General features: G+C 44.6%; 1 protein-coding gene across 1 annotated transcript in view; it reads left to right on the top strand.

Moving 5' to 3' along the window:
• The window catches only part of LOC121873538 (solute carrier family 43 member 3-like), a 47,984-nt gene that overhangs the window by 25,577 nt on the left and 8,298 nt on the right, over positions 1-14,109 (top strand). The window contains exon 6 of the mRNA XM_042377168.1: positions 7,197-7,308. Coding sequence (XP_042233102.1) covers positions 7,197-7,246 — 50 coding nt within the window. The 3' untranslated portion in view covers positions 7,247-7,308. The remainder of the gene's footprint in view (positions 1-7,196; positions 7,309-14,109) is intronic.

The following is a 14,109-nucleotide window of genomic DNA, read 5'->3' as shown; positions in this document are numbered from 1 at the left end:
GGTTGCCGTACCAAAGAAGGTGTTACTTATTAACCCTACAAAATTAAACAGACCACGTTTTTGACGCAGCTGAGAATGCACATTTTTACCAATGTCTTCAGGGGATATAGGAAGCTTTTCCTCAAAATGCCTTATTAGCTTGAGTAGACTATTCATACGGTCATGTTGAAGAGAGATGGTCTGACGGATTGTTGTAGAGACTGTAGATTGTTGTTCGAGATCTTGCAACGTTTGTATCTGTGGGGTAGCCTATATGTTGGGATGGGTGGATTTGTTTCCCGATTTGAGAGTGGAATATGTTGATTTGTCGCTTTGTTTCACCTCGGGGTTCTCAGGCAATGCTATGATTTCCTTGAACTCGGCTAGTAATTCTAAAGATCACTTTTGCCTCGAGGATGATCGACTACTTTCGTGTGGTGCTATCAACGCTACGTATTCACAATATGTGATTTTCGATTTAATTTACCCTGTGTTACACTACCTATTGGTAATTCTAATGGCTCTTCGACAACCACTTTTGTCATAAACAAAAAGAATTACCTAAACAACATCCCTTTCTTAAGGTTATGGGTCCCCCAGTTCTACTGAGAACGAGGACATCTACTGTGAGACTACCTAATCTAACAGTGCTTAAGAGTGGAGCTCAAGTGACAAACCTTTCACTCGTGAATTTTCACTGAGACACACAACTTATCTGCTCCTCCTTCACTCCACAATTTTGGCAAACGTACTGTGACTCCAAGTTAGTTCTGGCTATGTAACGGTTGTACCAGTTAACACAGCAGAGTTAGAGTCCAGTTCTGGCCACTTTTCATCAGAAATGTCCTTTAAACTACTAGTTGAAGTTTCGAAGAGTGATCTCCATAATTAATTCCTGCTTTGAAATGCCAAAGACTCCCCCCGCGCCTGTCGAGGCGGTTATTACACGGCACCTGACGCCAATGGATGTGAAGTTTGCGTGCGTGATATTTTTTACAATTATGCGCTATTGTTTGATCCGTATTGAACGTTAATGTTGTTCTGCCTTAGAGTGGGGTCAGATCCAAGTATCCCGTCCGCTGGCTTAAAAAAGCCTTGACTATGTAGAAATCCGCCGAAAACGGTTGCACTGGATATAGAAAAACGGATTGGTAGTGCTATTACTTAGCATATTCATTGGATTCTGACACACCGGCCAGGGGAATGTCTTTAGGTCTTATTGGCCACTTATTTGGAGATATCGCCGCTGGAGTTCACTGAACGACTTTAATGAATAACATTGGCACAGGCCCCCGTATCTATCTGGGAATATTGATTGTTACCTATCTCGCTGGTACGGTTAACACTTCACTTTGTTTTAACGGCGATTAATAGGCCGGTGATGGAAGCTTTGTTTCTTGAACCGTTGATGCTATCTAGATCGTGTTGCTGGACGCGCTCCTCTTCCCCGAGGCTGTGTACTTGTCTGCCGTCGATTTTTCCAATTTCTTGCCTCATTCTCTGTATATTTCTACAATCTTGTGTGTTGTGGTGTGGAGACTAATGTACTATACACCTTTTATTCGGAGTGCCTTTAGTGTTTGGAGACATTTTATTTCCTGTGTAATGTTCCTTTGGGTTTTGGTTTTAGGACTATCTGAAATTTTAAAATCCTGCGGATCCTTTTCTTCGATCTTGCCTCTGGCTGGCTGGAGTAGTTATCTGCTTGTCTTGCAAACCAGCATTTTTTCTGTTGCATGTCACTTACGTTTGCAAACTTTGCAAGGTATCCTCTTTGGTTTGGTTTCCGTGACAGACTGTAGTTGTTCATGAAGGTGGTGACTGGTGCCACTGACATAGCCCTGAATATTTTCCTTAGGTTTCGCAATTTCTTCTACGTATTCTACTAGCTCTTTCTTTGGGACTTTTGTGCGTAGGTTCATTTGATGACAAGACTTAAACTGAAGAAATTCAATAATCCTGTAGAAATTTGCTTTTGACAAGTTGTCATTTTTTATCGAACTTCAATCTGAGGAATCCATGTAAGATTTGAGGTCTATCTTAGTGAGTCACACACAAATCTGGGCGTCCTGTGCTTCATGTGCGAGCAGAGTGTCACCTGTGTCCTCTCTGCCATCTTAAAAAATCCAAGTAAGTGGACCTTCTTTGGAGCCCTGTTAAAAAATGAATTGTTTCTAAACGTTTGATAATCATCTGTTTCTTCGTCAATGGCTCAAGCATAGATAGCTTTAGCTGCCCGACTACCGGTTTGATGAGGCTTCGGACGTATGAAAGGGCCCATCCATGTCATTAGTGACATAGTTATTTCTCATTACATCTTTAGCATTTATGCAAAATGCTAAACTAGTATAATCAGGATCCTCGAGCGATGGCATCCGTACCAGAATCTGCGTCCATGAGAGAGCCTCTTCTGGGACGTTTATGTCGACCCTCCCATGATGGAAAGCTTGCCGGCTGAAGGGACCTTAGTGGGACGATCGGGAAGTCAAGAGCACTTATGGGCACGTCTGTCCCCTTATGTGGTCATGCCACGACTTTGAGACGCAAGGAGGAGCGGGCGAGGTATTTGCTTGACCTGTGGCTCAACCTCTGATGAAATTACAGACCTCTGCATGTATGACAGACAACTACTGAGTCATGGTTGAATAACTTAGTGAATAATTGGGTATTATACATTTAAGTATTATACATTTGGGTGAATATTTATATCATACAAATGGTGCTGTTATACTACACACACACACACACACAAAACTCACTATCGCTCCATCTTTGAACCCATATAATGACTCCTAAAGCTTAATCAACTTTGTTCCTGGCCAGGTAGAGTGGGTGATGGCTCAGGTAGCGTCGTGCAGGCGATGATCGTGCCCATGTTCATAGTGAGCACCACCATCACCTACAACGAGCACCCTCCTCTTCCCTTCATCCGCCGCCGTCTATGTTGGTCTCATCTGTCTCATCATCAACCGACCGTCTTGTCAAGCTGTCGCAATTCCTTTCGTCAGAGCCAGGTACTCTGTGTGTGTGTGTGTGTGTGTGTGTGTGTGTGTGTGTGTGTGTGTGTGTGTACACAGGGTGTAACACATCTAATGTGCAACATTATGTTGATGTTAAGGTGCAAGCACTGCTTGCTTCCTCTTGCTTTCAGTAATCATTTCTGGCTAATCTAGTGGTGAACATGGAAGCAGACTTACGTTAGTCTTCCCTGCCAGTACACAGCCTCTTCACCATCAAGACTCCTGCTGTGCCACTTCGTGGCAACACACAGTAACTGGGTGCCTTATGGCCGAGCTAGACCAACAGGGAATCTCGGAGCAGCAGTGGGCCCCAGAGGTAGGGCACATAGGCCCAGAGGTATGGCGCATAGGCCCACCGGCATGTGTACACACCTTACCTACCACTGCCCCACTACCTTACAAATTAATCTTGATAAGTATAAGGCTACAGAAGTAAACCCCAAACGAAAAATCTGCAGTGGAGCCCCGCATTAGGAAGGCATACTTACAAAGCTCCAGGAAAACCCCAATGGCGGAATAGGTGGAAGAGGTGACCAACATGGAAACCCAACGACTATACCGGCAGGTGAAGACAAACTGGGCTATCAGCAGTCCATTGCAACTCTCCTCCCCAATTGTTGCAGCTTCCTGCACCGCTGGATCAGGAAAGGGGAGAACCAAGATGTGTGGTTGTAGCCTGCGCTCTGCCTTACCACATAAATCAACCTTATGCACAGCCATCATCCAACTCATCCTACCTTCCATCATCATCGGGACCCTAAACCTCCAAAAGTCCTATGGCAACTGACGAATAGTGACGGAGACAGGCAGAGATGGCTGCCGGGGTCTCTAGTCACAACTCTGCAATGAGCAGCACAGATAAGATGGTCGTTTATGCACTGGGATCTAGGCAACAGTACAATCTGGTCCTGTCTGTTCGACTGAGCAGCCCTTTCGAGCCACTCTGCTCACCCACATGGGGAAGGGGCTGAAAATATGCCCTAACATAGCCTGCCAGAAAAAAAAAACTGACTGGGCAACCGCACCCACTAAGATCATCTAATCAATTTCTCGTTTTGGTAATTAGTGGCTCTAGGGTATGAAATTCATTTAAAAATTTTCTTAAAGACAAAGAAATATTAATTCGGGTTTATTTACAAGTTTTCCTATTGTTGTATATACACACTCGTGCATAGGCCTATGAAATGAAGAATTGTAGCCAGGAACATACATTATCAGTTATTTTACTCTATTCTTACGATATATATTTTTTTTAGGGGGGTGTAGCCCACCCAGGTACAGGTCATCGACCCATAACGGGGCCAGGCGAAAAATAAGATTAAAAAAAAAAAATAGAAGAGAAAAAGAGTACACTATGTTAATCTATACCATGAAGATGCCGAAAACCAGCTTTTGAAGTGAGACAGAGTGTAAGAGATGAAAACAGAGAAGAATGCAGAACATTCCACAGTTTGGCTGTGTGAGGAAGAAGGATGTACTATAACGGGTTATTCTGTGTGACCGATATCCACATACATCCACACAGAAACGGTGGGCACCGCAGGCAAGACGAGTGTTACGGGCCCAGTGCCTTGCCGGCTGTACACAAGATTCCAAATCCACCGAACATTACTCGTTAAAGTACCTGTAAAGAGAGTGAAGCAACATTGTGGTGAAGAACAAGAGAAGAGAGATTATCAACTAAAGGAGGAGAGGTTAATAAGACGAACCTTTGATTCCACACTATCTAACAGTTGGACAGAAGAAGAGCCACCCCAGATATTGATAGCAGTACTCAGTTAGGATGAATGAATCTCTTATAAACCTGAAGCAACTGCTCAGGAGTAGTAGCTACAACATCTGTACAGTACATCATTCCCAGCTTTCGGATGGCGGTTTTAGCCATGTAGATGTGTGGCTTCCATGAGTTTAATTAAATTTAATTTGATCATCTATTTTTAACCTGATTTATAGAATAATTTCATCTAAAAATCAATGGTCAACAATTTGTGCTGAAAGACGATTTTAGAAGAAAAAATATTGTTGTATAGGCCTACCTAGACCGCATACTGTACTGTACCCTGTGTGTGGTCAGCTGGACGCCAGGTTTCACTGTCATAATGGGTTGCTGTGACATACCAATTTCTCAAGCCTCAAGATAATGCTGGGACACATTAATGCTCTAATATTTTCGTGAATAACTCACTAGCTAATTCGCTGTTTTAATAATATTATGTGAATAGGTTTTCAACACAATTTTTCAGAAAAGCTCTAATAATTTTTCTCATTCTAACGAACCCATTTTAACAGCACAAAATATACAGTATATATATAATCGCTCATGAGAGCAATTTTGGTTTGTGCAGGACAATAAGACCCTTGTCGTTGACGCGATGGGGATGAGTATAATTCGGTCAAAACCTGTTGAGTACAATTCACATATAACAACTGCTGGTATATCAGGACACACAGTTTGAATAATACAATCACGTATTAAAGTTATTTAGAGTTCGCAGAGGATTCAACAGTTCACAATCACACACACGTTTTGGGGTCTAGGGTTAGACCAACGAGAACAAATATAATGTCCTGCAGGGTGATGTTGGCTGACGAGAATCAAGATGTTGCCTCTACAGTAGTAGGCGATATGCCCCCAGGCAGTCACACAGCTGCTACCAGCTCTATCTCGCTTAGTAAGCTATTCTGAGTTGTAAACAGTTTCTTCACTTGACATGTGGCCGGCGCTCACAATTGTGCATAGCGTTAACTATATATATATATATATATATATATATATATATATATATATATATATATATATATATATATATATATATATATATATATATATATAAAACACCCTAGAACTAAATCGGATAAGACTCGTGCTATGGCGCTAATATTAGAGCTGTTAAAACAATGCAGCTATACAGTAGTCCATATAAGATCTTTTGGTAGATTACCGCCACACTGCCTTCGATCCTTCATGATGCAAATGAAGATTCTTTTTTTAGAATACTAACATCTCCATCTTACTAAATTCTACCCTTTCCAAGACATCTTTGTTTAATATTTTACTTTATCATTTATTTTAAAATCCACAAAAACATACACAACATTCTCTGAACCTCTAAAGCTCTTATATTTAAAGTTCTCAAACCAACATAACCTTCTTTTTTTCTTCTGCCCTCACTAAAGTTAAAGCAATTAATATTTCTTAATTTATATTGTGTTATATCATATTCATTAAAAATTTACACCAGATATATTAAACATTCCCTTACGTTGGCTCAGATGTTTTTCGGCAGTACTATAAATAATGATTTCTTTTAATCACTGATATCATTTAGTTCAGTGAGATTTTACCAACCATAGATACCAGCACCGCGACCTGTATGGACGACTGTAGAATGCCAAAGCAAATAATCTACGGTCACCTAAGAGATAGTAGACGTAACGTCTCACCTTGGGGACGATTACTCAACACCATAATATTTGGAGGAGCACTACACGAGAATGATCAATTCTTTCTAGTAAGCTCGACTGAGTACAGAAGCGGACAAGTGCCAGCGCTGGAAAGACGCTGCCGCCGCCGCTCCGCACTAGATGTAGCCTGCCACACACAACACCCGCGAACGACCATATTGGCATCTCAAGCCACCTCAGAGCTCGCCACCGAAGGTGACATCAATAATGACTCGTATCATTGTGTCATCGCTGGATGATCGTCATATTCAGTTCCGGTGACAGCAGTAGAAGCAGTCGTAGCTGTATGGGTCAAAGGGTGAACACTTTCAGCAGACTCCAGAAGAAGATTGGAGGTATTCAATATGTGGTAATAAAGGAGAATGCTAAAAGTCAGTTATGCCAGAAAGAAAGGCAGTGAAGGTGTACTAAGACTAGTGAGAGCAATGAGGAAGTATTAGGGTGATGGTAGAATATTAATGGCCAAAGTTGAGGGTAGGAAGGAAAGGGAAAGGCAGAGACTAAGATGTATAAAACTTGACCCTCCAAAGATATGCAACCTCCGGAAGGATTGGTAAAAACAGTATGAAAACTTCAGCTATGGTCGCCAATCCTCACATAATAGGACACTACACGAAAAAAATATTTTTGTTGTTAATATTACCATACAAGGAAGATTTTCATCTTTGTACTCGGCCAAATTTATCATCAACAGAAGCAGAATTAATACAAAGGTTGACTTTCCTCATTCAGGTTTCCAGCGGAGCACTTCAACCGCATCATCGGGATACAGGGGACGGTGATAGCAGTGTTGACGATGTTACAGTACCCACACTTCACCTTTGCCCAGTCACATTACAACCTGGTGAGTCCCTCTCTACCCAGGTGAGTCCCTCTCTACCCTGGTGAGTCCCTCTCTACCTAGGTGAGTCCCCCTCTACCCTGGTGAGTCCCTCTCTACCCTGGTGAGTCATTCTCTACCCTGATGAGTCATTCTCTACCCTGGTGAGTCCCTCTCTACCCTGATGAGTCATTCTCTACCCTAATGAGTCTTTCTCTACTTTGGTGAGTCCCTCTCTACCCTGATGAGTCAATCTCTACCCTGATGAGTCATTCTCTACCCTGATGAGTCATTTTCTACCATGATGAGTCATTCTCTACCCAGGTGAGTACCTCTCTGCAGGTGGTCCTCTCTACCCTGGTGAGTCCCTCTTTCACCCAGGTGAGTCCTCTCTACACTGGTAGTCATTCTCTACCCAGGTGAGTGCCTCTCTACCCAGGTGAGTCCCTCTCTACCTGGTGAGTCCCTCTCTACCCTAGTGCAGGTCCCTCTCTACCCTGGTGAGTCCTCTCTACCTAGGTGAGTCCCTCACTGCCTGGTGGAGTCCCTCTCTACCCTGGTGGGTCATTCTCTACCCTGATGGGTCCCTCTCTACCCTGGTAGGTTCTTCTCTGCTTGGTGAGTCCTTCTGTACCCTGGTGAGTCCTTCTCTACCCTGGTGAGTCCCTCTCTACTGGTGAGTCATTCTCTACCCTGATGAGTCCCTCTGTACCCTGGTGAGTCCCTCTCTACCCTGGTGAGTCCCTCTCTACCTGGTGAGTCCCTCTCTCTACCCTGGTGGTCATTCTCTACCCTGGTGAGTCCTTCTCTACCCTGGTGGAGTATCTCTACCCTAATTAGTCACTCTCTTCCTGGTGGGAGTCATTCTCACCTGGTAGGAGTCCCTCTCTGCCTGGTGAGTCCTTCTCTACCTTGGTGAGTCCTTACCCTGGTGAGGTCCTTCTCTACCCAGGTGAGTCCCTCTCTACCCTGGTGATCCTCTCTACCCTGGTGAGTCATTCTCTACCTTGGTGAGTCCTTCTCTACCCTGGTGAGTCCCTCTCTACCCTAGTGAGTCACTCTCTTCCCTGGTGAGTCATTCTCTACCTTGGTGAGTCCCTCTCTACCCTGGTGAGTCCCTCTCTACGCTAGTGAGTCACTCTCTTCCCTGGTGAGTCATTCTCTACCTTGGTGAGTCCTTCTCTACCCTGGTGAGTCCCTCTCTACCCTAGTGAGTCACTCTCTTCCCTGGTGAGTCATTCTCTACCCTGGTGAGTCCCTCTCTACCCTGGTGAGTCCTTCTCTACCCTGGTGAGTCCCTCTCTACCCTGGTGAGTCCTTCTCTACCCTACCTTGGTGAGTCCCTCTCTACCCTGGTGAGTCCCTCTCTACGCTAGTGAGTCCTTCTCTCACTCTCTTCCCTGGTGAGTCATTCTCCCTCTCTACCTGGTGAGTAGTGAGTCCTGGTGAGGTCCCTCTCTACCCTGGTGAGTCCTCTCTACCCTGGTAGTCCTCTCTTCCCTGGTGAGTCATTCCTACCCTGGTGAGTCCTTCTCTACCCTGGTGAGTCCCTCTCTACCCTGGTGAGTCCCTCTCTACCCTGGTGAGTCCTTCTCTACCTGGTGAGTCACCCTGGTGAGTCCTTCTCTACCCTGGTGAGTCCTTCTCTACCCTGGTGGGTCCTTCTCTACCCTGGTGATGAGTCCCTCTCTACCCTGGAGAGTCCCTCTCTACCCTGGTGAGTCCCTCTCTACCCTGGTGAGTCTCTCTCTACCCTAGTGAGTCACTTCTTCCTGGTGAGTCATTCTCTACCTTGATGAGTCCCTCTCTACCCTGGTGAGTCCTTCTCTACCCAGGTGAGTCATTCTCTACCTTGGTGAGTCCCTCTCTACCCTGGTGAGTCCTTCTCTACCCTGGTGAGTCCCTCTCACCTGGTGAGTCCCTCTCTTCCCTGGTGAGTCTCTCTCTACCCTAGTGAGTCACTCTCTTCCCTGGTGAGTCCTTCTCTACCCAGGTGAGTCCCTCTCTACCCTGGTGAGTCACTCACTACCCTAGTGAGTCTCTCTCTTCCCTGGTGAGTCATTCTCTTCCTTGGTGAGTCCATCTCTACCCTGGTGAGTCCCTCTCTGCCCAGGTGAGTCATTCTCTACCCTGATGAGTCATTCTCTACCCTGGTGAGTCCCTCTCTACCCTGGTGAGTCCCTCTCTACCCTGGTGAGTCCCTCTTTACCCAGGTGAGTCATTCTCTACCCTGATGAGTCATTCTCTACCGTGGTGAGTCACTCTCTATCCTGGTGAGTCCCTCTCTGCCCTGGTGAGTCATTCTCTACTCTGGTTAGTCCCTCTGTATCCTGGTGAATCACTCTCTATCCTGGTGAGTCCCTCTCTACCCTTGTGAGTCATTCTCTACTCTGGTGAGTCCCTCTGTACCCTGGTGAGTCACTCTTTATCCTGGTGAGTCATTCTCTACCCTGATGAGTCATTCTCTACCGTGGTGAGTCACTCTCTATCCTGGTGAGTCCCTCTGCACCCTGATGAGTCACTCTATCCTGGTGAGTCACTCTCTACCCTGGTGAGTCATTCTCTACTCTGGTGAGTCCCTCTCTATACTTAGCCAGTCAGGCGGAAACGATGCTTTTCGTCTGAACGAGACGGGCTAGTAAAATTTCTTTGGATCTGAAGCCCTATACCTCAAATTTATCAAACTTAATAAAGCTTTTCTAGTCCTTTATTCCTTTCTAAACCCATTTCTATTTTCATATAGCGCACTGTCTATCCTAATATTATTATACTTTGCAGGTAGGACTTATTGAACTAATTGTTCTAAACTGGGTGCACTCTAAGACTTCTGGCTTTCTCGGCAATAATACAAATAACGATTTTGTTTTCAATTCACTGGGAAGGTCGCCTTTGAAGTACATTGAATTATATATCTTAGTCAAACATTTGATCTCATTCGTGCCTATTTGTTTTGTAAATTCTGCTGATAGCTAATCAACCCTACAAGCTTTATTTTTATTTTTATTTATTATTGTTTTTGTTGTTTGTTTGTTTTTTTGCTCACGGCTGCCTTAACTTCTATTTCCAAAATTGGTAGTTTGATCTTAATTTTCTTCGTTTCTTACCGCTACTCTATCCTTTAGCATTGTTAAGTTCTTCTACATACTCTGCCCATCTTTCTTTTAGTTTTTGTCTCAAATAGGATCTTATTGTCTTTTCTTTCAATAGTTCCACCCCATTTACTTAATTTTTTTTCTGATTTACTACTTAATAATTCTGTAGATTTCCCCACAGCTATATCTTTTTCCATCATCTATCTCCTTCCATTTCCCATTTAGTAAATCTCCATTGGCCAGTCAACATTCCTTTTTAATTTATTTGTTAAGTTCTTTATGAGTCTCATTTCCTCTTATCATCTTTCTTCGTCTAACAATTTGGCTGTAAATTTTCTTTGTGATCCACTCACCTTTAGCCTCGTTCCTCCTATGTCCTATAAGATCTTTCCCCACCCTTAACATTATTTCTTTGTAATTATTCCATTGTTGTCCTGGTTCTTGTTCACCAAAGTCACCCTCAAGCACTAATGAAAATTTGGTTTCGATTTCAATTTCACATTCTATCTCTGCCCCTTTTTTAAGCTTTCCTAAATCCCATTTAATTTTTCCACTGTTTTTCTTTTTATTTTCTGAATTTTACCCTCTCTAAACTCATTACTGGGACGTGACCTGACCCACAATCTGTCCCTAAATAAGTCTTGGTTCTGATTACTGAATTGCTGAATATTTTTTTAATTTAAATGTAAACTATTTGCATTGTCCTGGGGTGTGATCCGTGTAGAGACATGCCTAGGGTGTTGTTCAAACCATGCATTTGCAATTATCATATTGTCTTCCTTACAAGAGTCAATTAATATTTCTCTTCTCTCATTCCTATTACCCAACCCATTCCTATTACCCAACGTGAGTTACCAGTCGAATACCAAATTGCGGGTTACAAACTGTTCCATACCGATAGGCAGACCAGGAAAGGAGGCGGAGTAGCAATCTATGTTAGGGATAATCTGAAGTGTGAAATAAATAAGGAAATAAAAACTGAGAGGAATACAGAAACAATTTGGATAGAATTAAGCGAAGGTCGGGAAAAATTAATCACAGGAGTAATATATAGACCCCCCAATCTTGATAGCGTCAATGAGCGACTTATCTGGGATGAAATGCGCAGGGCTTCCATACACAACAAAGTCTGTATAGTAGGCGACTTTAACCTTGGCCAAATAGATTGGACTGACCTTACGGGTAACTCAGAATCAGAGGATTTTCTCGAGACGATCCAGGACTGTTTCCTAAGTCAACATATAACCGAACCCACACGGGGTAATAATATACTGGACTTAGTTCTGTCGAACAGAGAAAACCTAATTAGCAATGTCGAGGTAGGGAACGAACTTGCAAACAGCGATCACAAAGAAATTCGATTCCAGTTAGATTTTCAGGGCAGACGTAAGGAAAATTCCACTAAAGTACCAGATTTCAGAAGGGCAAACTTTGACAGTTTAAAGAGGCAGCTGAGAGAGGGGGTGTCGCGCTTGGCTGTGAACCTGACAGATGACACCGACCTGATAACGAGATCTGAGATTGCCGAGTTCCACGACAATTTAAATAGTGAGTTACTTAATGCACAAAGGCAGAACATACCATACAAAAAACTCAGATCAGACAACAATGACCCTAAATGGATAAATAATTATTTAAAGAACATCATTGGCCAAAGGAAGGCTATAGGTAGAAGGATAAATCGTGGCGAAATTCACCTCCGGGACTATTATAGGGTATTGGCGAGTAGGGTTAAAACCGAGATAAGGAAAGCAAAGAGGAATAATGAGGTAAGGATAGCAAGGGAGGCGAAGACAAACCCCAAAGGATTCTACCAAATGTATCAAACTAAAACACGAGAAAAGATTAGACCAATACGGTCAGACTTCGGCGAGCTCACTGATAACGACGGAGAAATGAGCAATAATTTGAATAAATATTTTTCAACAGTTTTCACCACCGAAAATTTTAACATGATACCCGAGGCACCAACTCTATTCAGAGATAGTGAAGAAAACAAATTAAGTGAGATAGTAGTGACTAGTAACAATGTTAGTAAGCAAATAGACAAACTAAAGCCTAATAAGTCACCTGGTCCCGATGAGATATTTGCCAGAGTATTAAAGGAATGTAAGGAAGAGCTTAGTATGTTTAACATTGTTAGATGTTCTGGGTAATAAGTTCTATATACAGGAGAGAACACAAACACCTGTATAGTTTTGTAGGTTCGGTTTACTGGATAAGAGTATGTACACAGAGGTGGATAGCACTGCTCCCTAGCTAAGGTCCTGGTCAACTACCATAGACGACGTATGGCAAGTGATACATTAGCAGCTTCCATACGTCGCCAGGCACATTAATTAAGCGTGTGGGATATGGTAATAACATTGCCACACGCTGCTAGCTAGGCTGAATAAATATAAATGGAGCACATACATAATATACATACATAATACATAATCCAGCATACATAATATACATACACCTCCCTCCCCCCTATACGCTCATAGCAAAGTCTTGAGCGGACCTTTTCTTCTGGATCCGTTCTGAGCGTCGAGGGACTTCATCACTGGGAAGGGTATGGGACTCAACACTGGTGGCGGGGCCAGCAGAAGGCAGTGTTACGGGGCGGAGAAAACGGCGGTTCCTCCACCACACACGACCACTGGGTAACCGCACCTGGTAGTCCCGTGACCTGCCGAGACCCATGACTACGCCTACTTTGTCCCAACGTAGGGAGGTCGGGTCCTGAACACGGACTTGGGTGCCGACACTCAACCTGGGGAGAGAACTGGCGTGGTCGTTGTAGCGGGCGACGACGTCCTGAACACGTTCGGCGGCTCGGCGATCACAATCCTCTGTCTTGGCCTGCCACTCCTTGGAGAAGGATTGAGGGTGAGCAGGGACACAAGAACGAAGGGGGCGTCCATACAAAACCTGGGCAGGGGAGCGTCCGGTGTAGTTGGGTGTGTTGCGGAGTTCAAGAAGACCCCGGTCGAAGGCCTCGCAGTCAATATTCCCAGAAGGGGCCACCTTAAGGATGAGGTGCTTCAAGGATTTGACAGCAGCCTCAGCGTGGCCGTTGGACTGCGGGTAATGGGGCGATGACAACACATGCCGGACTCCCCATCGGTCAAGGAACGCAGCAAAGTCCCGGCTTGTGAACTGAGGCCCTCCGTCGGTTCGCAGGCGTACAGGAACGCCCACGTCACGGAAGTAGTGGCGGAACTTGCTGATGGTGGCGGCAGACGTCGTGTCATTACCGCCCTTGATGACAACCGGCCAACCAGAGAGACGGTCGACGATAACCAGGAAGGACTTTCCTGACACACAGAAAAAGTCGGCCGACACAGACTCAAAGGGGCGGGTGGGGTTGTCGTCACTCATGAAGGGTACCTGCTGCTGGCTGGGTTGTAATACGTGGCGGGGCTTACACACCTGGACAGCATTGGAGATGTCGGGGTCGATGCCAGGCCGGAACACAGTCTGTCGTGCACGTCGTTTGGTGGCCTCAGCTCCACGGTGACTGTCGTGAAGGCGAGCCAAGGCGTGGGGACGTGATGCAGCAGGGACAACTACCGAAGGAGAGGTGTCACTGGCCAGAGGTAGGGGTAGGGCGGCAGCAGGGTAGTTGCTGCTCCCTTCGTGCACCCTGTTGGCGTAATTTACCTCGAGAATCGGTGTTGGGAAGTCCTGGGAGATGATGGCCAACTCTTGACAATGTCTGTAGGACAGCAGGGGAGTCGGGACACCA

The sequence above is a fragment of the Homarus americanus genome, unplaced genomic scaffold, assembly GCF_018991925.1.
Source record: "Homarus americanus isolate GMGI-L3 unplaced genomic scaffold, GMGI_Hamer_2.0 scaffold30858, whole genome shotgun sequence".
Lineage (NCBI taxonomy): Eukaryota > Metazoa > Arthropoda > Malacostraca > Decapoda > Nephropidae > Homarus > Homarus americanus.
This window is presented reverse-complemented; position numbering and strand designations above follow the sequence as displayed.